Source organism: Ixodes scapularis, unplaced genomic scaffold (genome assembly GCF_016920785.2).
Source record: "Ixodes scapularis isolate PalLabHiFi unplaced genomic scaffold, ASM1692078v2 PGA_scaffold8__174_contigs__length_109621045, whole genome shotgun sequence".
NCBI lineage: Eukaryota > Metazoa > Arthropoda > Arachnida > Ixodida > Ixodidae > Ixodes > Ixodes scapularis.
The window spans coordinates 7,090,331-7,116,100 of record NW_024609883.1 but is presented as its reverse complement, the minus strand read 5'-3'; the positions used below and the strand labels follow the sequence as shown (position 1 = coordinate 7,116,100).

The 25,770-nt window shown below is 46.7% G+C and overlaps 1 protein-coding gene across 2 annotated transcripts in view; it reads right to left on the bottom strand.

The window, feature by feature from the left end:
* Positions 1-25,770, bottom strand: part of LOC115309859 (venom phosphodiesterase 2) — a 131,306-nt gene that overhangs the window by 81,288 nt on the left and 24,248 nt on the right. The window contains exons 2-7 of one of the 2 annotated variants that reach the window (XM_040217336.2): positions 9,022-9,125; positions 7,732-7,764; positions 7,582-7,675; positions 3,422-3,488; positions 2,159-2,330; positions 1,304-1,423 (exon numbers count right to left, since the gene is read on the bottom strand). In XM_040217336.2, the coding sequence (XP_040073270.2) occupies positions 1,304-1,423; positions 2,159-2,330; positions 3,422-3,488; positions 7,582-7,675; positions 7,732-7,764; positions 9,022-9,125 (590 nt within the window). Of the gene's footprint in view, positions 1-1,303; positions 1,424-2,158; positions 2,336-3,421; positions 3,489-7,581; positions 7,676-7,731; positions 7,765-9,021; positions 9,126-25,770 lie in introns of those variants that run through there. The other variant, XM_029968111.4, reaches the window with a different exon arrangement.

Below are 25,770 nucleotides of genomic sequence, written 5' to 3'. Positions count from 1 at the left end.
AAAAAGCTGATTGTATTGACTTTGCTCACTGGCGCTGATGTTTAAATGAACAGTAGTATTCTTAGCTTAAGTATTCTCAAGTAAAACAAGTTAAAATAATTTTTAATAAAAAAAACATCGTGTTTGTGTCTTGTTATCATCTCTTCTGCACTGTGCTTTAATTTGCGGTTTATTTAATGCGTGATTTTGGTGTGACAGCTTGGATGGATTTAAAATAGTGTAATGTTAGATCTTCATAAAAGTAAAATGTTAAAGTAATATAACACGAGCTGTATGATAAAGGGATATTACACAACACACTGACAATTATGTAAGCCTGTAATTACGAAATCGTTTCAAAATGTAACAGCTGAATGAGACGCAGTTCGCAATTTTTAACAGTTTACTTCCCTACCAAACAATCCAGTATAACCTTTTACTATCCGGATTATGGAACCGGAAATTTTTCTCTGGAAACCCGAAATCCAGATTGCAGACGAAGGAATAATTTCTGAAAACCTAAAATCCAGATAAAGTCCAGATAGAATCCAGATAGATTTCCGGTTCCATAATCCGGATAGCGAAAACTTATACTAGATTTTCGGTAGGGTTGCCAACTCTCGCCGCACGACAGGGACAACTTTAAAAGACGGAAAGGTTGCAGTTCCCATTGGACCGGTTGCACATGTGGCCGATAAGACGAGGACCCTATCTCAGTATTTTGATCGAGGGAATAAATAATCAAATTTTACATGATATCCTGCCAATATTACGAGGGTAAAATGCAGCTCTGCGGTCCCCAGGCCGCTCCTAATATTCAGACCGTTTACAAACGGCTCTGCAGCTTACGAGTAAATGTATATGCTCCACTTTCGAGGTAGCGTATAGCAATATTAAGCCATCCTATGTAGAAGTATTATTGAATGTCCTTGCAAGAGACGCGGCGGCGAGCGGCGGTATCCTGGCGTTAACGCTTCCCCACGGCAGTTCGGAAGCGCTTGCGAGTACCCGCAATGTCTGCCTCATCGACAGCCACTTTAAAACATACCTGGGGTTATAAATAAAGTGCCATCGTACTAGCCCACACAATGCTCATAGTTTCGAGAAGCTGCATTCTCGTCAGACTTCGTGTAAGATTTGCATTGCGCTAAAGTAGTGAAAAATGTGTTTAGCCTAAACCTCGGTGCTCTGCAAGGCCACTTGTCCGCAGTACCGTGGACACTTTTGGTGCTTGTGCTCACTTCTTCTCCAATAAGAAGGGGATGTCAAAAGGGAACGGGTAGGCGATACCTTGATTCGGCCGTTCAGTTACTCTGCAGCTCACCGGTTCCGCCTGCCACCAACGGGATTTGCCCGCCTCCTTGTTGCCCAGCGAGAAGAGTGTCTTGAATTCCGGGTCGTACATCTTGTTGTCCACGATGCCATGGGACTCCGGCCACAGGCCCTATGCATCCGTGCAATCAGAAAACAAAAACACGTAACTTTGGTCATGCTGACAAAAGACCGGGGGACAAAATTTCTTGAGCGTAATCCACCACCACGCGGAAGAACCTCGCGGAAATTGACGTCACGTTACATGATGTAGCCTGACGTGGTTACGTCACCTGCGAATAATTTCCCCGCTATATTTAGTGAGATATTTGACACGACGGTTCTCCGTGGTGGTTCTTTGTGACCCTCTTTCATTACGGCTTTTTTATGAATTTTGCAAATAAAACGCACTCTGCCTAAAAACAGATCGTATATATATAACCCGATGGCGCTCTAAATGCATCGCACTTATATATCCTCTGTGACGTCGCGGTATTACCTGACGTTACGATGCGATACCATATGGCACTATGACGTCAGTGAGTCATGTGACATCACAATGCACTTGACGCCACTGCATCTTATGGCGTCATGGTTTCACGTGACGTCAATTATCGCGTGAAGTCGTGGCGTCACGGTCTCACGTGACGACCGTTACACTCATTGTGTTACCTGAGCACCATGACGTCATCTCGATGTTCATGTGATGACGCCACGTAAAATCTTTTAAAAAGCTGATGACGTCACGTGAACACCATAATGTCTTCAGCATGACGTCACCGTCGAGGCTACAAACCATGGACACGAAGGCGCCAAGAGCTGGCCCGATAGATGCTACGCAATTTAAAAGTGCGGAAATGGCACCCACCGTTACGATGGTGAAATGGTTAGGGAACGTCTTGGTGGGGAAGACGGGCCGCATGAAGGGAGCCCGCACGCCGCACTGGCCTAGCCGCTCCAAAGAAGGGTTGCGGCCCCGGTCCAGGTAGTCGGCCCGAAAGCCATCCAGGGAGATGAGCACCAGCGGTGCCTCGCCGAACCTGCGCTGCAAGTCACTTCCTAACTGTCGAGCGCAGAACTGCAGGGCCCCTCCTTGTGGAAAAATTTTAAATCTACAGCAGCATCGCCTCCTTAAGCATATCAACCAGGTTCAACTATTTGGCTTGACTCCCGGTAAACAGCTTGATACTGCGGTAAAGTAACACATCGTAGACAAGAGCGTAGTCCATAATTTTCACGTCAGCCAAAGATGTCAGAGTAGTGCTTACTCGCGTGCTAAATCAAGTTTTATTGGCTGCTCATGCCAATATGAAGCGATCAAGTTATGATAATGTCACCCTATTCAGGGCTCTCAGGTAAGTACCTTTTACCCCGAGAGTTCGGTTGAACCCCACTGCTGAAGAGATGTGCTCGCTCAGAACACAGCTGTAAATCCGAAGTTTGGTGTCAGATAGAGATCCGTCGCCAAGCAATAGGGCTGAGTTAAATGTCGGATGCGGCGAGAGTTTTCAGCATGGTGAGTCTTTAATTCTGCCAGGAACTTTGGACATGTCCCCTGGAAGTACTCGGCCCTATCTTGAACACCGCAGAGGTCGCAGTCGTGGCGGTCCTTTTTTTTTCAAACAAGAATAGTAGTGGTGCCAAGTGCACCATTGTCATTCCGGTTGAGTGAATGTAAAAGGGGGAATCGCTGGGCGAGTGCGTTAGCGCAACGCAGTTTGGAACACGTGGAGCTCGAGCTTGAGCTAAATGACCGAAGAATCCTGGGTTCAAACCTCACCCCTGCCAGTTTCGATCGCGATGAGCATCGTACCGGCGTGCGGTCATGTATTCTACTTTGTGATGCACATGAAATACCCTAGGCTGGCGGTAGAACTGCATTCATTAAATTTGTTATCTGCAGCGCAACCAATGTCGACATACTTCAAAGACAGACCGACCTTACGCTGTCTAAACACGAACGCCATTTTCATATACAAAAACAAGCTTCGCGCAGGAAGTGACGCTCAAAATATGGCGACCATATATTGTGCATCGAACAGACCCACAAAAGTGGATTCAACGCAGCCCCAGATTATAATGTAATTTTTACGGATTTTGGCTGCGCGAACTGCTCCAAGACGTCGCTCACCCTTCTGGACAGGTCTCGTCTTCTCCTATGCACGGCAGTCGCTGCCATCCGGAGTCAAACAGCTCCTCTGAAATGAGTGAAAATTAAATATGCATCTCTGGGATCCCAGTCGGGGGCATGGCATGTGCGTGCTGTCGCATTCGTTTGATGGTGTAATGATGTCCCAAAAACAACCTCTCGTTAAAGAACCAACTTCAAGTGGATATCAATCTTAAAAATTGTCATTATCACCATTATGTTTGAAACGAACAAGCTGTTCTACAAGATTTGGAAGAAAAACTCATTGTTACTACATAACAGCATTTCTGAATAAGCTAATTTCTAGTATCATTAATATAAGAAAAAATACAGACTGAAGAAAGTTCCGAGAAATGTTAGCTTGCAAAGTGCACATTAGTTTGCTTTTTTTTATTTTATTTTTTTTTCATGGATTTTTTTTTAAATTTACATGACTCCTTTTGCATACGACTTATTTCACCGATTTTAAGTTGCTGCCAGTCAAGCCCAAAGTGCCTTTGGAAAATCCTTCACATTCGTTTTGTTCATTAGCAATAAAACTATTATTAGTATTAGTATTATTATTATCGTCACCACCACAATCGGTTTCTTTAACGCACTCTTTATTTGAGCAATTGTCTTTATGATGACGCACAGAAAGAAAAAAACATTACACATTTCGAGATTTCTATGCCTGCTGAATGTCATTATAAAATAATCTATGCGCGTCATCAAACTGGCTCAGATTGGTCAATTAACAAAGTAGCAACAAAATTTAATAGAAAATGATAATGTAAATCCAGAATCACTTATATAAAATGTAAGTGAAATTAAAGTCATCTAGACATTTAACAAACTCGCTGACGTATGTACAAACTAAAGAAATACTGAAGTGAGCTTCAAGTATACGGTGGGCAACTGACACTTCCATTAATTTGAACCGCCTTTGGTTTAATAAATAACAGGCTGAAGTTGAACTAGTTGGCACATAATTAAAAAATAAACGGTCAGCTAAATGGTAGGGACCAAACACAGACAGGGAGAAACAGAAACAGAGACATACACACCGCTGACTATCAACTAAGACTTTAAACTTCTTCATCACTTTGACCCAAAGATTTACACCTAAAGTAATGCCAATAAATCACTTAAAATCGTTACATTACTCTACTAAATTAAAGCACTAAATAAAAATAAAAATAAAGTAAATTATATCAGTTACATTAAATTATTAAATTTAATGCAATTAAATTTAATAATTTAAATACATTACGGCCCCTTGAAAGTGAATAATAGGGATATGTGTCGACGGTGGTTTGTGGGTTGGGTCAGGGAGGTGTTAGGGACCAAATTTAATCATTTAATGTAATTATTTTAATTTACTTTATTTTTATAAAATTGCACTAAACGACACGCTCTGAACGACACGCAGATCGCGCTGAACGACACGATCTGAGTTTTAGTTCGTCACAGAAGCCCTCACTGCAGTTCAAAGCAAAAGGTAGCACCAGACAGTACTCGGTAGAAGTGCTTCAAACGATGCGAATGTCCCACAGTAAAGGTCTTCTAACATATCGTCTGCTAAGCTCTGATGAGTTCAAAATACCGAACGACTCCACATTGACTCTCAGCAACCATTGTATCATTGAACCACATCACAGTTTACGCCCAACGAAGTCGCAATCCTCAACCCTCAATCAAAGAACATTTATTTAAATAAGATTGGTATTCTACCGCTTTTGATATTTGCGCCCAGAATATTGTCGGTCATTCCCGGAAAACTCGATAAAAGTTCCATCGTGCAGAACAAACTCCTAAGATAAAGAATTGCAGTTTTCCCCGTTTCTCCCAAAGAGTTTCGTGCATTAGCTGGTGTCAAGCGATGGCTGCCGATGGTGCAGCTTGACCCTGGCAAGACTAGCGTCTATGCGCGACCCGCCTACTACAATAGAGGTCAGTGCTTCTGATAATCTTGATTTACCTTGGTGTTTACGTTCTTAGTCTGTTTGGCCCAAACGCTTGAATTTACATGGTAAATGTTTTCGGAAACAACGTTCTACCTTATGTTCCCTGGTGGATCAAATTTGACTCCGCTTCAATCAAGTAATTTTTGGGGATATTGAGAAATTAATCCACAAGACTAGGGAAAATATACAAGAGAGACAAAAATAACTGTGTTCTGTGTGTGCTCATACAGACGGGAGTTAGCCCCGATTGGCGTTTAGTGTCTCAGCCGTAGGCGAGAAATTTAGCCAGTGCAGCACAACCGCGATTTTAGGGACTTAAACGCAGTAGTGAAACACAGCTGCACGCCAGTATGATGCTCATTCAGGTCAAAACGGGTAGGGGTGGGGATTGAAACTAGGATCCCTGGGTTCTGCGGAGTCAGCTTTCGCTCTACGCACTCCGAGCTGGCGTTCACTAGCCTACTCGGCCACCGATTTCCCCCCGAGGCAGACAGGAAAGCACGACCTACTGCAATCCTGACCTGCCCACAGAAGAATGTGCCAGCGCGCACCTTGCAGTATATGGCCGCGGACGCAGCGTTTCTTCACGCTATAACTTCACGCTGCACAATTTTTTTTTTTAATGTATTTGTATATCTATCGAAAGCACACCAGGCGTGGCGGCCTTATCTTGCCCTGACCTGCTCTACTCGCGCGCCTCGCCGGATCGAGCCGTCAGTCGGTGGTCTTTTGACAGTTTCGTCACTAGAGGCGCCGGCTGCCAGCACAGTGGCTATTTATGTCTGGTCCGAAAACGCGCCTTATTTCGACGATGGCACAAGAGCGTCATGGCTAAATAAGGGCCTTGCGCTTCCGTGCAAGAAAAACGCGCTCTTTCACCCCAAGCAAACATGAGAGCGATGCACCCTGCTACGTGCTACTGCTACTGCAGACTGCTGGCACTACTCTACGGCAGTACTTCCCGAAAAACAGATATCACCAGACGCGCCCCGTCCAGACTGTCCGCTGACAGGCTGTGAACCGCGTTTGGGTCGCAGAAAAGCCTTACCGAGCGCCTCCAATGGCAAATCAAGGCACTTCATCGGCAACAGCCTCTACCATTAGCGACGTGCGCGACCAAAAGCGTCGCTGCTGTTCGCTTTCCACGATTGGCCAAACCATGCATGCGCATAAGAGCATTATCAGACTGTCAACTTCGACGGTGTTAGTGTCGGAATGCAATGACTTCTAGTTTCCACCGTGCTTTTTAAACAGACCATCGAACTTGTCGTCGCAACTTATGGTAAGTAGCAAGGGTTACAACTCGTGACGTCACGCCGAGGCAAATCCAACGTTAATAGAGAGTTTTAGTAGATCGTTCCCATGGCTCCGATAACGATACCCGATACTCCGCCACCGCCTCCCTTGAGCATGCAGTATCGTTATCGGGGCTATCGGAGGTATCGGAACGATCTACTAAAACTCTCTATTAGATTAGCTCAGTTACGGAACTGCTCATAGACGCCGCATGCACGAACACTACCCCCGCCCCCCTCACTCACCATGACTCGCCAAGCGTCACTTGACGCGCCGCCTGGTGGCTGCTTTCGTAACTGGATCAGGATACGTACGTTTCAACGTACTAGAAACGTAAAAAACAACGGAAAAAAACTATTTTGGTAGTAGCTTTTATTGGAGTTTAGTACAAAATGAGGGGCGCGTGATGTTTTCTAAAATCTTTAGTTTGCAAGGTTTTGCGGTACAATTAATATTGTTTTAATACAACCATGCCTCAGCGGGGATTTCAGGTGGCGTGTCCCGACCTAGGCTCATCTTAACTTCGAGGCAAATTCGCGGCGCGTCCGCTGGGGAGACGGGGGTGGCTTCCCTATTTGTTTCGGCTCCGAAATAACCGATTGAAGCCAAAATGGTTGTTACGTGCAGGTCCGCGAGTGACCGCTGCAGTATAATGGCAGCGTTGTGATCGTCTCAAGGCGCTTCAGCTGGGCTCTTTGTAACGCACAGACATGAAACGAAAATATAGATGGCGCTTCGAACGACGCTTGGCGGATTGAAGTGAGTGGGAGGGGCGGTAGGGGTCGAGGTCTGATTACATGGAAATGTAGCGCGAGGCCCAATCAATAGCCGAGAACACTATAGTTCTCCCATTGACCAAAATAGGACTCCAGCAGCGTCTTCTTTGCCCGAGGGACTTACGGGAAATGTTAGCCGCCGCATCCCGGTTGCCCCTGGCCGAGTGCAGCCCGTGGAAGTAGCCCCCGAGAAAGGTGGACACCAGCAGTAGCACAGCCTGCGCGGCAGAACCCTCGTAGCGGCGGCAGACCCAGGTTCAGCGGCGCTACTTACCAGGACGCTCACCGCCAGGATCTTCCTCCACCCCTGGACAAAAAAAAAAAACAGTCGACATCGGGGAGCACTACCAACGGCGGGAGACCATTCTATGAACATGCTAAACAATCTTGTTGGACCATCGCCATCTGCGGCGAGAGTCTCAACTCAACTGTATAGAAAAATTAGTATTATATGACCGCTAGTGAGCCCCTACTACAACCGCGATGTTTTTGTGCATTCCGGAAACTTGGTTCTCGGTTCTGCGAGTCATAAGAAGTTTACAACCCGCGCTAATGAAACTTTAATCTTCCTCGTGGCGGTCAGCTACGTAATACTTAACTCACCTATTTCACGAGTGTAGGTAAGCTGCATCTAAAGTAATTAGAGCTAGCGATAATTCAAGATGGCGGTGATGAAGGTGTCCCACAAATCGATTCAACAAAACCGCCCCCTTTCCTCAAAGCAGGATCTGCCATAGACCCATAGTCCCCCTTAGGGTGAGACCTAGAGTAGACATTTTATACACGGGCGGTGCCACCTTGAATCACGAAACTCCCGGTATACGGGAAAACAGTGTTTTGCCCTTGCCTCAATTCTAGAAGGTGTTATAACGACTGTTAGCACTCATTCTTTTTTTCCTCTTTTATAGTTTATTTTTGCTCCTTCCACATTGTAATGATCTCGTTTCTTTTTTCCTCTCGCATACCAGATATGCCGACACCGCGCCTGGGGACCAGGGTAAGCGAAAACACCAACGTCCGGCCCAGACACCACGCCGCTGCGGGGGCGCTGCTGTCGGTGCTGTGCATGAGCGGACGTTTCACTTTCCGTGAATTTCATTCCCGTGCACAGGCTATGCTCACACTTGCTGTGGCCAAAGGCGGACGTGTTTTGTAAACTGCGCGTTACTCTACAAAGTTCACCAGGGATACTGACTTCAATCCCCACCCCTGCCCATTTCTGTTTGAATTAGAATTTCTACCGGCAAGCGGACGTGTATTACTGGAGATTTTTAGTAGGTTGTTCCGATGACACTGCCGACGACTTGGTGCATGCGACGTATGTCCGAGGGATCGGAACCTCCCCCCCCCCCCCCCCCCCAATTATATTAAAACTCTCTACTGCTATGTGATGCACTTTAAATTCCCCAGGCTAGCGGTGGTGCTGCACTAACAAAATGGTATCATCCAGAGCGGGTAGACCAGACACTCATCGATGCTGACTACCTTTCCCCCATCTAAACATACACGTCACGTGACAAGGCAAGAGGCGAAGCAAGCGCCACGGTGCGTGTTTCCTCCTCACCCACATGGGAGGCCGCTCCTCTTCCATGTCCACGCGGTCCACGTCGAAGTGAAACTCGGCGCCGTTCAAACCAGTCCTTCCTGGCCGGTATCCAGGCTCGCGTACTGCACAGCGGAGCGGCAGGGGACATCGCGCGTTTATATTAAATTCCCCCAATAGACCAACCGCGTAGTCAGTACCGTATATCTGCGAAAAAAATGTTAAATTCAAAGACGAAATCCAAGGATGAAATCCAAGGACGAAATGATTATTCGGGCCTCTATAAATGCTACCTCTCCATAACATTGTCACGAAAAAAAAAAAGAGAAACGCAAAAACTTTTAGCCTTTCTACTTTTGTGAAGAAGGAATACCTGCGAAGCTGTACTGCGGTGGGAATAAAGTTATGGCCGGCCGAAAGTCGGCAAGCTAGAGTGGAAAGGTAGGGAGGCTCAAGTGAGGGTGGGTGCAACTGTTAGATCGGCGATCACGGGACATGGACGCCATTTAATTGCTAAATTTTGCTGGGAGTCTATGGGGCAAAGGGTCGTTTTCTTTCCTAACTCAGGTCATGGGGGCCCATTAAGGTGCTTGAATAATTTACGCGAGGTGTAAATGATTAATTTTCCATAGCCACCACTTTTGTTGCGATAGGTTAAGTATTTTTTAACGCGAAAAAATGGTAAATTCCGCCATCTTAGACGTTGCTGCTTGTCTAGCAACCCTGCTTTCTCCTCTCGACGTCTACAATTCTCGGAACGAGAAGGAAACGAGAGAGGCTGCGCCAAGGCGCTCGTTGCTTGCAATGGGAGGCGAGAGGAGGAAAGGCGTATGGAGCAACAGAGCTGCAACAGAGCGTGCGCCTGCTCTCGTGCAGGCAACACTGGCGCATATCCTTTCTCGAATCCTCTCTCTCAGGCGCCGCCATTAAATTGCCAACGCTCTTCAAGTTTTCAGTTGCGTTCACCCTCGCTTGAGCCTCCCTATGGAAAGGCTCGAAAGGTGAGCGACGGCGGCAAGCGGACAACCGGCAAACACAACGGATGGATGGATGGATGAATCCGGCTGAGCCCTTTGGATCGGGCGGTAGCTTGCGCCACTTAGCCTTTTTGTTTTACCATTTAAGCTTAGAATAGTTGCATGTAAAAACTATATTCACTCCGCACTAAAAAAAAAGTGAGGCTATAAAACACCCTTGCTATCAGTTAATAAGTAAATACCTATTTTTCTCTCGCTTTCTGCCACCATTCACTTAATCTTTGCTTGGTAATCTCTACCAGAGTGTCGAACCGGAACCGAACCGAAAACCGGAACAGAGTCATTATTTTTAGCCGAACCAGAACTGAACCGAACCGAAATCTTTGCCACCATCTTGGAACTGAACCGGAGCAGAACCGGGAGAAAATATAACGGTAACTGGTTCAGAGCGGTTCACGGTTTTTTTTTTTTTTTTTATTATAAAATAAGTATTTTAGAAGTAAAAGTTAGCAGCTGTATTTCTATGTAGTGATCAAATTGTCACATACCGAATCACAACGTATGAGAAATAGTGTGTTTTCGTGGCGCTTTTGTATTGGCACTACGATTAATCGTGTGTCGCGTTGTCGCGCGACGTCATGGTGACAAGACATGCTGTCAAATAATGTCACGTCACGTGGTCCCGCGACGTAGTCGCGTGACTCACCGCGTCAAGTCGACTTAAATTCAGCACGTGAATATAGTCCGTTGCAACTCAAGAAGGTAGGCCGAGGGAAAGGAAGGCCGGGGAGGAGGAAGCATGCGGAACGCTGGAAAGAGGAGGAGGTTCCACTCTCTTCTCCAGCGTTTCATCTGCTTCTTCCTTCCCGGCCGTCTTTTGCCTTGTCTACCTTCTTGAGTTGTAACGGACTATCGATGTATTAGCGTCGTTGACACCGTAACATCACATGCCATCCGACTTCTCACAGCGAGTCATGTAACTCCGTGACGCACTTGATTGTCATGAGCCCGAGTCGAGTGCTCGGGTTCTTGACAATCAGCATCACCAAACATTAGCGTTTGCTTGTGTTCAATCAAGGATGAGAATAGCCAAACTCTAACAATGTCTAAAGTTCAACCCATGCTTTATTCTTTGCCAATTCCAGCGCATGACTATGATGAACACTGGCGGTATACAATTAGCGTCAGATTACATCGCCGCTTATTCTAATAGCAAGTTGAAGAGGGGAAAGTTGTTTCTTCCCTTTATTCCTTCTCCGTCTGCTATTGAGCGGAGACGAAAATTAATGAGCGTTTTCGCAAGCTGTCAACGACAGGGATTACCTCTTAGCGGTGTTTACTGGAAATACAAAAATTGTTGCATGAACCATTTTACATGTACACATCATTGAGGCACTCAAACATGTTTTCGTTGTTGCTGAACTGTCTGAGAAAGTTTCCCCCGAGAATAGAGGCATTGAAGGGACTAAACATGAATTATTAATCTTACGATAAATGGAACTATAATTGTGTACGGCAGAGATACTTGAAAAGAAAGATCATAGTAGCCTTTGAGGGACAGCCGAACGTCGGCAGCCGCTCAAAATCTCACAGTCTTCTTTAAATTTCACAGTTTTCGGGTGCAAAATAAAAGAAGTGGAGGGTTACTGTTAACAGACGACACAAATATAATTGTCGAATCGGCACCCCAAACTGAGGAGGGAGTTTCTCAGATATAAAATGTATCCTATGGAGGAGCACCGTCAAATGAAAAGAGGGGGTGGGGGTTAAAAACACTGTGTTGTAAAGGTTCCTCTGCTCCGCATCTTCTGCACAGAGCAGACAGCGTGATCCAGCAAAACTACTTCGGTTGTAAAATCACTCCTGCCAGCGGATTTTTGGGGTGCCAGTCGCTCGCGCCGTTCTTCACGACGCTGCACCAAAAAAGAATATATTTTTGTTTCTGAATACATGAGTTGCACTGAGCGCGAACCTTCTGTAGAGTGCATATTGTACCACGGGATTTGATTTTGTCAGCAAAAAGAAATCTCTCACCACTATACTTCGTTTTAGCCTATGTACAGACGCAGCCGATGCTACAAGTGCGAGCATGCGGCCCTGCACAGTGTTTGCAGTGCACGAGCGCGCGTGCTTGGCAGGGACGCTGAAAGCCCGGAGATCGCGCTTGTAGCATCGGCTGCGTCTGTAGTTAAGCTGAAACGAAATATAGCATATAGTGCAATGATGTCACGTGCAAACCATGTTAAACAGTTTTCTGCTGAAATGTGGTGTTCTCAACACAATACTCCGTTTCACATTAGGTGTGAAAATAGCAGAAGCTCAAAGAGTGAGCTCCAGGCTTTCAGCGTCCAAGCACGCGCGCTCCTGCTGTGCAAGTGGTCAGGACCACATGCTCGCGCTTGTAGCATCGGCTGCATCAGGGCCCGTTTGTTCGAAGCGCTTACCGCGGCAAAAGTTAGCCGCAGTACGTAGGAGAGGGATTTCGGAATCACGAGACTGGCTCGGTAGGGATGCGGGGAAACATGGCGGTGACCCCGTGAGTGAGCGCCGCCCGCTTTGGAACTAATAGGTCGTTGTAGCTGCAATATCGGGCGCGTTAGTCACCAACAAGTGGTGCAGGAGACTTTCGCTTTGCCTTACCTCACTTAAATCGCAAAGCATCAGCAATGACCTCGCCGCATTTTTTGGATAGTCTTTCGATTCTGGCCATTCCTAAGCCTAAATGAACGCGATCATTGTCGGCATGGCAACGTCTTTGGAAAGTGGATTGCCTCGACTCGATCGGTTGGGTACTGATAGCACGCAAAAGCAGACAGCGCCCCAATAGACCTTTTTCTGAATTTCCCAAGCACCGAGGTGCATGCTACAAGAGTAGTTACACGCATTGCACGTGCTGGCGTTTGTAGTAGCTGTTCTAAAGCAAAAAATCTAAAACAAATTTTGCCTTGCACGCGCGTTCGACAAAGCCTTATTATGATTATTTACTTCGAATCTTTTATAAGTGGGAGGCCAGTGCGCGCGGGACATAGAATTACACTTCCAGCGTTCTCCTCGATGCTTGGATAATTTAGAAAAAAATGTATATTTGGAAGCTGTCTGCTTTTAAGTGCTATCAATACCCGACCGCTCGCTCACCGGGCCAGCGCCGTGTTTCCCCGTATCCCTACCGAGCCAGTCACGTGATTCCAAAATCCCTCTCCTAGGTACTGCGGCAAACTTTAGCCGCGCTTAGCGTTTCGAGCAAACGAGCCCTGGGGGCTAAGTTGGCGTGGGCAGGAATCTCTCTGATGCGACGTAACGGGGAAGAGGAGGAGCTTCTTTTGACTCTGCACCGTCGAGTTTCCCACGCCTCCTCTTACATTTCCTCCCCCCCCCCTCCCCCCCCCCCCCCCCCCCCCCGGCGGCGGCGGCGAGTTCCCCAGCGTAGCTCCGATTAGTCCCTACGCTCCGCAGTAAAGGGTTTTATTTAATCGGGGGTTCGGTGGCCGGCTGGGCTAGCGCACACCAGCTCGGAGCACGTCGAGCGAAAGCTCCGTAGCAGAACCCAGGATCCTGGGTTCAATCCCCACCCCTGCCCGTTTCGATGTTGATGAGCATCGCACCGGCGTGCGTTCGTGTATCACTCCTGCGTGATGCACGTTAAAGACCCCAGGCTAGCGGTTGTACTGCACTGGCTAAATTTCCCATCTACAGCTGGGAGAATCGTCACCCGTTGAGGCAGATCAAGTTTTAGGCTGTATCAAAATACACACAACCCAATTCTTTTATTTAAATCAGTAAATGACAAATAAGAAACAGCACGGATGCTAATTATACAAATATTGCTTGGATATGGGCTAGTTAATTAGACATTGCGACGGTTTGCTACGCTGCGTAGATGTAAGAAAAACGCACTTAATAAAGATTTAAACTAAAGCAGAGAATAAACGAAAAATAACATACAGGACTGGCGCAGGCTAACAACTGTGTAATTTATTTCTCATCTTTCTCCCCCCACACCACCACACAGCCACAATATGTTTTTCACAAACGGGTGGGGGGGATCGGTGGCCGAGTGGGCTTGCGCACACCAGCTCGGAGCACGTGGAGCGAAAGCTCGCGCTGCAGAACCCAGGATCCTGGGCTCAATCCCCACCCCTGCCCGTTTCGATCTGGATGAGCATCGTACCGGCGTGCGGTCGTGTATCACTACTGCGTGGTGCACGTTAAAAACCCCAGGCTAGCAGTTTGTACTGCACTGGCTAAATTGCTCATCTACAGCTGGGAGACTCGTCGCCCCTGTGAAGCAGACCAAGTTGTAGGCTGTATAAACATACACACAACCCAATTTTTTTTTCAGAAACGGGTGCACGTGGAGCGAAAGCTCGGGCTGCAGAACCCAGGATCGTGGGTTCAATCCCCACCCCTGCCCGTGTCTGTCTGGATGAGCATCGCACCGGCGTGCGGTCGTCTATCACTACTACGTGATGCACGTTAAAGACTCCAGGCTAGCAGTCGTACTGCACTGGCTCAATTGCTCATCTACAGGCAACAATGTCGCCATGTTCTGGCATGTTCTCCTGCAGTACAAACCACTAACGTCCAACTTGTTTGTCAAAATACGGTGTGGAGGGAGAAAGATGAGAAAAATTACACAGTTGTTGGTCTGCGCCATTCATGTACATTGCTTTTCTTCTGTACTGTTTTAGTCTAAATTTTACCAAGTGCGTTTTTCTTGCATTTACGCAGCGCAGCAAACAATCACAATAATTATAAAAGCCTGTTTATTAATGATAAATAGCATTCCTGGCTGCAGATTGCCGTAAAAACACATCTGTTTCTAGGATTCACTTTGTACAATTTGTTTGTAGGATTAACGACGGGGACGACGGTCCATTCACGGCTCCTTCGTCTCAAGCCCGGTTCGCCAAGCAGTTCATGGCACAGCCACCTTACCACGCATTTCGAGAGACGATAGTGTTGATGAAAATCAACGTGGTCCATGTCCAACACATTGGCGTGCCTCAAATACCTACGCCGACGGCGAAACACGAACAAAAATGCTGCCATTATGGACGCTTCTCCCTCATCTCGCGCCCAACTCGCTCAAACTCGTCGGAGCCGGCAAGCTTTTCCTATCCGCGGCGGCTTCTGCCACATCACAATGACGTCGCAGCATCTCGCCGCGAGTTCCCAATTAGCGGCGAGATGTTTTGGTGGCGCCCTCCTACGGTTCCCCTTGTGACGTCATTACCTTGCAAACGACAAGTTCGATGGTGTTTGTAAATAGCATGGTGGAAGCTTGAAATCATTGCACTCTCAAAGGAACACTGCCCACACCGTCAAAATTAAAGTTCTTTCATTCCTTTTATTTCGTCAATGATAAATCCCCTTTCCGACGTCATAGTAAGCGTTCGGCCAATCGTGGAAGGCCGACCACAGCGACGCTTTCGGTCGCGCACGTCGCAAATATGCCAGTCTCCGACCGCCTCAAAGCCTCCGTTCTGACGTCACGTCCTAAAGAGTGACGGCGCGTGTCGTCATGCACGGTGCGGACCAATCGCGGCGGGTGGCGAGTTCGGTGGAGAACTTGCCTTGATATCTCCGTGCCGAGCTTAGAGCCCCTGGACTTGAAGGGGCCATGCAAAACGTTTCTGCTATTTCTTTGTTCTTTTTTTTCTTCATTTGCATTGTTTTCGCTTAAATTAGTGACTGGGACTCTAGCGACACATTAAACATAGAATGAACAAAACATCTGGCGTATTTTGAACAGAATAGTTAAAAGAGGTTCAGAATTTTGAGCACATTTTTATTTTTTGATGACGTCGTTACTCTGACTCTGAACCAATAGAGAGCCTAAACGACAAGAGCGTTCAACAACCGCGCGATCTTATTGTAACCTCTCATTCACACTGGAAGCGGATCCGCGTTTGCAAAGCGGTTGCGAACGCGGTTCTATAAAGATCCAGTGCAATTGCACGCGCACTCGATGACATCAAGTGCGCGTGCAATTGCACTGGATCTTTATACAACCGCGTTCGCAACCGCTTTGTGAACGCGGATCCGCTTCCAGTGTGAATGAGCGGTTAAGGCCCGTTCACACGATGCATTTTTCTCGCGCATCTAGTGTCGCCAAACGTAGTTTCGCGAAATGGTTGCGCCGTCTGAACGAGTCCGAAAAGGACGCGCGCATCTAAAAAAAGTTGTGCGCACACCTCGCTTCTGGAGCAAGCTTTTGCTGAAACTTTGCCGAGTCCTGTCAATCACTCTGAGGGCACCGCCAATGGCCGCTCAGAAACGCTCTCACGTGGCCTCTGAGGGGGGAGCGAGCTGTTTGACAAGACCACTTCACTGCCGGTGTTGTAGCCGAGCCAAATCCGAAAAAAACCGAAACGACGAACGATGGAACTAGAGAGTTTTAGTAGATCGTGTTTTCAGGCCACGCTAATCGTAGCGGGAGCTCGCGCTGCCACTTCGATGCATGCTCTGAAGCGCGCGCTCGTAGCGGTAGCGGGCCTTTGAAAACGATCTACTAAAACTCCCTACTGTCGGCGCTTCCGCAAGCACGTCGAGCACCACGGAAGGAAAAGTGAGTAGCATATCGGAAAAAAATCCAGGGATGGACGAAGACGTAATTCGTGATGATGATAAATCGCGTCTATTTTTAGTCATAATTAAGAAATAAAACCTTGAGACAAGGAAACAAAAAGGGACGTACACAGTACCGTCTCGAAACCAGCACAGCGTACAGCTCTCATTTAAGCGCGAAACACATATACGACGAAACCGTCCGATCCGACGTCCGACCGCGCAATACGACGGTCGGAGGCGAGGGTTTTCAACGCACTCCGATGATACGAAAACCCTCTCCCCTCAAGCTCATTCCGGCAGTCCGCACGTCAGATCGGAAGGTTTCGTCGTACATGTGTTTCGCGCTTTACTCCACAACAGTCTTCTTCTTTGTCAACCTCCATCCAAATTATACATATTCAACAGTGAATAAAGTAAATGGCAGTAAATGACAATTTAACCACTAGTAAATGACAATTTAAGAGTAAATTAAGTAAATGGAAGTAAATGACACGACGCTGAATAGCTAATTGTGATGATGATGATGTTGGCTTTCAACTGAAGCGCCACTTTATGGTCGACACCCAAACTATTTTCGCGAGTCTAAACGTCATCGTTGTTGCACGTGAAGCGGTACGTGAGAACGAGCACATTTCGCGAAACTTGAGTGTCGCGAAACTGTTGCGCGCCTAAAAGATGCATCTTGTGAACAGACCTTTAGGAGGATCGGTGGCCGAGTGGGCTATTGGCGACGTGCGCGATCCAAAGCGTCGCTCTGGCCCGCCTGCCACGATTGGCCGAATGCTCATTATGACGTTAGCAAAGGACCTCCGATCGACGGTAATAAGAGGAATGTAAGAACTTTAATCTTGACGGTGTTGGCAGTGTTGCTTTAGAGCGAAGCGATTTGGAGCTTCCAACATTCTAATTACAAACACCATGGAACTCGTTGTTCACGAAATAATGACGTCACGGGAGGACACCATAGGAGTGAGCCACCAAAACATCTCGCGGCTAATAGACGCGTTGCACACGCGCCAGATTACAGCCGCCATGGCCGACCTTCTCTTGTCTTTCCCAGATGCCCAGCCACTGAAGCGGGCGTTGACGAGCCTCCACAAAGGCCAATGCTGAGGAGAAAGACGTCATAAAACCTACATTGGCAATAACCTGCCCCGCTGGGGTAATGATAAAGCGAAGTAAATGTAATCAGAGGAAACAAAACCTGAAGGTCGGTTACGGCGGCGCCCATGCACAGCTGTTGCAAAGCCTCTATTGGCGACGTGCGCGACCGAAAGCGTCGCTGTGGTCGGCCTTCCGCGATTGGCCGAACGCTGACTATGACGTCAGAAAAGGATTTATCATCGACGGAAATAAAAGGAATGAAATAACTTTAATTTTGACGGTGTTGGCAGTGTTCCTTTGAGAGCGCAATGATTTCAAGCTTCCACCATGCTATTTACAAACACCATCGAACTTGCTGTTTGCAAGGTAATGACGTCACAAGGGGGAACCGTAGGAGGGCGCCACTAAAACATCTCGCCGCTAATAGCGCACACCAGCTCGGAGCGCGTGAAGCGAAAGCTCGCGCTGCAGAGCCCAGGATCCTGGGTTCAATCCCCACCCCTGCCCGTTTCGATCTGGATGAGCATTGTGCCGGCCTGCGATCGTGTATCACTACTGCGTTATGCACGTTAAAGACGCCAGGCTAGCGGTTGTACTGCACTGGCTTGATATTTCATCCACAAATGGGAGACTCCGCGCCCTTGAAGGCAGACCAAGTTCTAGGCCTTATACCTAAATGTTGAAAATTAACATCCAGTTATGAAGATGTGAACGCCCCACCGATTTACGGGTGTGCCATGCAAATATTGGAGTGAGAGTCACGTGCTTGAAAGGATCAGTAGGGGTCCCTTGCGCCTATTCAGCCAGTCCTACCTCTAGAATTCTATGTCGTCATTATCTGACGTTCTAGACCAATGTCGTCACTGAATGCTCGTGTTTGACACTGATAGGCACGCCGTTCGAAGCAGCATTTGGTTTTTTGTTCGTCCTTTTGCAATGCCCCTTTAAGCTGTAACACAGCTCAGCAAAAGGGAGTGTTCAAATTGTAAAGTTGTGCAGTATGTATAGCAGTCTCGCGATGATATGCGGCAGCCTAATAAAATATTAGAGCTCACATGACTGATAAAGCACAGAGTCATAAAGTAAGGACCCAAAACAAGTGCACATAAAACCAAATATAACTTTAGCCTCCCGAGACAGTATTCTGCGAAGTTTCGAGCTCGTGGAATCCGATGTCCAAATATTATTTAAATTAGAAATATATTATTTGTGCTTCGCGATATTTATGTGTAATTAGGAAAATCAGTGCACGCATAGGCGTAGACTACGGGGGGAGGGGGGGGGGGGTTGTATACGTGCCATGTAACGAAGCGGAATGTAAACAAAATAACGCACACAGCGATCGACACATGGCGATATACGTACACTGTAAAATGTACCCCCTAAAATAAACTACCGATAACTGCCGGTGTAAAAAAACGTTGCGCAGAAAAGCCCCCCCCCCCCCCCCCCCCGGAGAACTTCTCAGCGTGCACACACCGGGAAAATGGAAAGTCTACGCCGCTGATTGCAGGCATGTCTACTAGAGAAATACGGACCATAACCAACCAAGTCCTGAACAGTAAGGAGTCCGACGTTTCAAAACTGATTTGGGTTTTTCATCTGGGGCAACTATTTGCACGTGGAGGGCAGCGGCATCTTTTCTATCTACGGTGTGTCGTTTGCTTCACTCACTTATTCTTCTTCAAGTCCCTGGTACGTTGACACACGCCCATGGTTAAGTGGCTGTCGACCTATTTAGCACGACCTATAGAAACCTCGGGCCACTAAATGTTTAGGACTTGGTTTGTGAAGGTCTCTATTTCTCAAATTTTTGACCCAACCAGATGGAGTTCCGTCAAACGTGTTTACGCTTAAAACATGCATTCCTATTAATTTATGTTTGTAGTAAGGCGTCGTGTATGGTATTATTTAGAAGAATATCATTTATTATCTCTCTTTCTGCACATTTCGTGTGCAGATTTATGACGTGAGCACACAGTTCTGTTGGGCATACCCCGCGACCCGGCGTTAAACACTGCCAAACAGCGAACAAATAAGCACGTTCACCAGATTCAACAGATGCGTATTTTCCAGTATCGTTTTCCCGTGTCGACCTGAAGCGGTTATGTTAACTTCATACATTCACATTTATTGATGACAATAACAAATATTTTATTACTGCTTGCACACTTGACAACATAAATAAAGGACCGATCAGCCTAAAGATTACATCATAAGTAAAAGCACACCCAAATTACCTGAAATATGCTCTGCAAATCGTTTCCGGCTTTATCTTCGAGAGACACGTGTATAGGTGATTGGGAAGAAACCTAAACAATTGTTGTTGTTGTTTATAAATTCATTTATATTACAGGTGTTCCTGAGGCATATTCAAATTCTCAAACATATAGAAGTCTGTTGCTTCTTTAATTTTATGAACAACAGTTTTAAGTGTCTGTGGGCTGGATGAAAACAAAGAGCACAATGGCGTGTGGCAAAACAATGACGATTGCGCACGCAGCCCTTCAGAAAGTGACTAATTAAGTAGCTGTAATGTTGAGTGGACTACGAAATACGTTTTGTTCCATCTAACAAAAAAATAGCAAAGGTGATGCTTATTTGCAAGTTTGATTGACCGGCATCTTGTCAAGAGCAAACCTCAAACGCCAAGCTATGCCGAAAATGTTCACTTCGGTGAGCGCTATTTTAGACCAGACCCGATCCGAATACGAAGGGCTCTTTTATTCATGATCATTCGCCTGCATCACGGTGCTGAGTGATAACAATATTGTTTAGAAAAGCAAGCGTTGTGATCGCCGCTCAGTGTTTCTATAAAAGGGAGGCTTAAAGGGTTGGTCCTAAAACGTTCCTGAGCTTTTGAATATATCATGACTTTTAGCTCAGTTGCGTCGTCATCATATATAGTGTGAAAATTTTTTTATAAACTAGATTTCAGGATATATATGGCAATGACATGCCCAACTCATGATTTGATGCACTGCAGTTAGTTTATAAGTGCAAGACCACAGCAGAACTCGACTTTTAATATGCGGCGCAAAGTTGTACAAATCACACGTATTTTATGCGACACACCAAACTGATAACCTTTAGATTCAGGTAAAATATGTGCGACTGAGGTAAAAAAAAATGATGTTGAGTCATATATATCATTCTAGTTTTTTATTTACTGTTTGATCAAAATTAATTAAAGCAATTTATTTTGGTACCTGAAAATAAAAGTGGATTCTACGAATGATAAGAAACTATATAGCTACTCGTTTCACTCTTGAAATAGTGCATATTCCCAAAGGAACGCGGAAAATATATTCTCAGTTTAGCGGCTCAAACCGGTTTGAACCGATGTGAACCGATTTGAACCGTTATTTTTTGCTCCCCGGAACTGAACCGGAGCTGAACCAAAAGCCGTGAACCCGAACCAGAACCGAACCGATAAAATTTCAGTTCATCACTCTGATCTCTACTGTCTTGAAATCCACTTTTCCTTCGCTGTCTCTAAAATCCAATGCCTTTATTAAATCGATGTTATCTTCGGTAGGCATAGGCTGAAGCCCTTTACAGTAGAGTATCAAGTGCTCAGCCGTCTCGTCCTTCTCCGCAAGCAGTGCACACCGTATCCATTTCCTGGTACCTCGCTCTGTATGTTCTGGTTCGCAAAACACCTGTCCTTGCCTCAAACAACAGTGAGCTTTCACTAGAATTGTCATAAATGGTTTCTTTGGCAATAACTGTTTTGTTTAATTTATAGCTTTCCAGAGCCGTCTTTGTCTGCATTCCCTCTAGCCACCGATCTTTTTCTGTGGCCTTAGCTTTCTTCTTAACTGAGACCTGGTCTTCCGTAACTCCACTATAGCCTAAAAACTTTCCTCTTAATTTCCTAGTGCGCTGTCTCCACTTTGTGTCTATACTCCTCATGTATAAATAGCTGAAAACCTTTCGTGCCCATTGCTCGCCGTCCTATTGCCCCTACCGATCCTCGAATTTGATCTTGCTAACAGCTACCCTGCCCTCAACTGACGACCATCCCATGTCTACTCCCTGGTTTGGCGTTTTGCAATGTTCCCCCAGAGCCAGCCTACCTGCTCCGCGCTGTTTTATTTCTAGTCTTGCATGCACTTTGGATCTCATGCATAGCACTGTGTTTTCAAAAGTCAAGCAAGGCACCATGACCACCTTTCCAAATCTCTCTCACCACCTCATACCTGTTGTAATTCCAAAGTGCTCTATTTTTCATTCGAGCTGCATTTCTGTTGCCCTTACCTATTACATACTTTTTATGCTCACTGAGATATTCTGCACCATCACATATCCATACACCTAGATACTTGTATTTACTAGCTCTCTCAACTGCAATATTTTGTATCTTCAGCCTCTCAACTTCATCATTGTTAAAAATCATGACTGCTGATTTTTCACTACTCTCGACAGCTCCCGCCGTCTATGAGCGACGGCGTCAACCAGAGTTTTGTGTCGACATATCATTGCGAGGGACACGATCCTGGGTAAACTAGCCCTTAACAGCTCCGCTGTAAAAGCCAGTGAATTTAGAACTGAAAATAAATGTTTAATATGGAGAACTTTTGGAGGGAACTCATACAGAGAAAGTACGGCGCGTCCTCGGAGGCGACGAAAGGACTTCGAACTCCCGCCACCAGTCACGGCTTCCTTATACAAATAATGTTGTCCAGAAGACAGGAAAACGCGTTATGTTCAGGGACTCTGCAAGAGCGTTTTATGTAAGCAAAAAAAGTTAAAACGAAGAACTAGGCAATGGGGTTTTAACCACGTGCTTCCTCGTGGGAGCTGCGTGCGACGCCAAATCCGCCACGCTCCGACAAAAGAGGACCCCCGACACAGGCACGGTAGCCGTGCGAATCTAACACTTTCTAATACGTATGCATGAGCCTCGGCAGAAGGATTGTCTGACATTTTGGCGTTGCCCCCGCACAATATTTGTTTTCTTGTGTGTGTTTATGTTTTAGCTTCCTCTGGAAAAGTACAGTAGCTAGCTTTATGAGCTATAATACGCAAACGGCGCCCATGCATTACGGACCACGTGGTCTAGCAGGCAGCGAGTGCGAGGTCAGAACGGCAGTGGAGGTGCTAATAGCGAGTTCGTTTCACACACTCTGGCACCGATCGAGTTCTCTCCCAGAATGCATCGCACTCGCGGAGTGTTTGACGGACGGCTGGCCTCAAACAAACTTGCCAAATGCTCAGAGTGCAGCAGACTGATGCTGCCGCCATCTATGTTGTAGAAAGAGTACCGACCTCAAACCGAAACTAGCGCCTTTCTGTTCGACGGGATCGGTGGGAATGCGAGAGTGCATTCGCTACCAACGTTTATCTATAAACGTTGGTCGCTGCAACCCATGGTCTTTATTTGCGATGATTTCAAGCAACTCGGCTGTCGTAGAGATATTTACAGACGGAATAAATTTCCGCAACCAGCTGACTGCAAAGCAGATGGGGATTACACTGGAGAAAACTGATGATGCTGTCCACGCAGAAGCTTGATCCGTTTGAGCATGGTATTATGCGTGAACCACTGAAAGGGTACGGCTTAAAACTAGACTGTTGGAATATCCAGCAAAGCTTTTCGTGGGACTTTCGATTCCGATCTAGTTACAGGTGGATCAAATTTTAGCATTGGTGAGGGCGTCAAGAAAGCGAGTTTCCTCAAACAAATGGACCTTTTCCACATACCGACGGCACCATGCGGTGGCTGCACGAACTAAAAATCAAGGAAGTGACCTACCTGCGCTACCAATCGATACTGGGAGCTACGCTACCAGTTGCTTCACTCTCTGAGCTGCGTCGCGTGCCCAACGCGACTTTAAAGAGGGAAATCCGTAGCGTCCACCCATACGTCGTGTTTTTCTTTCCGTCCACTTTCTTTTTTTGTGTAACGCAGTTATATATATGCTGCAATTACGTGTTCTACGCGTCGATCTACAGCCTCATTTCGAATTTTCTCGATTTTTCGTGCCGACTTCCACCGCTTGGCATCGGGCGCTCGCGCGTGCGCAGAACGCTTCTCGGAAAAGGTCCATTACGACGGGGCAAGATAGCTGACGTAGGTAAATGTTAAACATGATGACGTTGCCCAAGCTTCGGGTAAAGTCACTGTTTAGCTTTTTCGGATGTTTATTGACAGTCACAGGTTTCTGCTGGGGGATCTTTGTCGACAAATGTTCAATTTTTCACCCGCACATGGATGGTGATGCGTTTGTTTTGTGCATTTCTTTACACACTGGTGTATTTCAGCGTCTGTACGACAACAGAGCGACTAAAGACTTGCAAATAAAGCACAGCTTGTCAATTGCTTCCTTCATGAAGTAGCAGACGCACACAATTCAAGCTCGCGTTTGAGTGCGTTGCCTATGGGACACGATTTCTGTCATAAAATCTACTTTTTTTCCTTTCGGTTCCGCTGTACAAATGACACATCCTAGCAGACGACCCCTTGTCGTCTGCTCCCACTCCTCGACGGAGCGGGGCATGACGGGATTGCATTTTGGCGCACGCTCGATTTTCTTGGTGCAGAAAATGCATGCACGCGTGAGGTACCGGCGCTGAAACCAACTCGGAGAATGCAACCACTCGTGGAGTGCCGGCCGAAACGAACTCGCTCCACGCTGCGAGTGGGCACGCGTGGGCACGAGTGCCGTGAAGCGAACTCGCTCTAAAGGTTACTACTCACCCGCCGCGCGCAATACCTCCCCATCCCCGACGCAGGCACCCTAAAGTGCGACAGCGTGGTTTGTACTGTCTGAACGCCGTGAACGCATTCTAGATCATTTCACTTGCCACTGTGCTTGAGTTTTAAATAAAACCCAACTGCTCAGACCGGGTCCGCAGAACAAACGGCGCTTTTGTTGGCCACAGCGAAGGTTCTGACGTAATTCCAGGCAGTTCTCGACTGCTCGGCGTCACCTCTTCGTTCGTCCATGTAAAGCGCTGACTGGGCTGATTTAGCGCTGTATTTCCTCCTCTCGGGCCGAGCTTCTTTCGTCGCAACTTCGAACAGGGAGTATTTATTCACTAGACGAAATATTTGTGGGTTCTGTTTAGAGCGCATGCTCAGAACGAGCTCACATTAATAGGCTGCTAAGACCAGCAATCTTGATGGTGCGGAATGCACGTTGCAAGAGAACTGCGGAAGCTCGCCATCAGCACGCGCTCAGCATTCGCGCACTCAGCTATGGCCGCCAGCGAATACTTCCTATACCGTGAACCGGTTAAATATATATCAACTGTGAATTAGCTTGGTACTTTTTTCGGCGATGATCTTTCCTGAGACTCCCATCTTGCTTATATTTGTAAGAAGATTCGTTCAGTTTCTTGCTTGCTGTACAATATTCGACACTATACGCCGTTATCATTCCGAAAAGCTATTATACATGCTCTGGGCTACAGTGTACTCCGTTATGGCATATCTGTGTAAAGCCATTGTGCCCAACATTGGCAAACCAGACTTAACACAATTCTTCATTTTATGTTACATAACATTTCTTATGACTTCAGCATTGATAAAAACATTGATGTGTTTGCGACTTTATCTATGCCGAATTTCAAATCATTGATTCAAACTGCCGTGCATAGACATCTTTGGGCTTGCCGTTTTAAGACTCCCTATGTCCCTTCCCGTAATCTCAGAGTGAGAGACCATTATCGGACCCCACTGTGTGTAACAAGATATGGTAAAAGAACTCATTTGTATGTACTATGTCCCCGCATGCTTTAACAAACTCCCGTCGTGTGTCATTAATGCCACAACAAGGCATAAACTGAAGAAAGCGCTGAGAAACATTAGTATATAACGCTTCCCCCCCCCCCCCCCCCCCGGGTGCGTATAAGCAAACCATATCCCGTACAGCACCTGGCCACGCCCCCTTGTCACGTGACATGACGCCACTTCCGCTAAGGCAATTTGTCATGTCACGTGACCTGACGTCACTTCCGCTACAAACCGAAACCAGTTGTTTTATTGGTTAGCGAATTGTCACGTGACATGACGTCACTCGCACCGCTGTGGCACGGCAAACATGGCGCCCGCCGCCGCCTGAAGCACGAATCGTACGCGGTCGATCATCGGTGCAGTCGCGGCTGAAGCCAG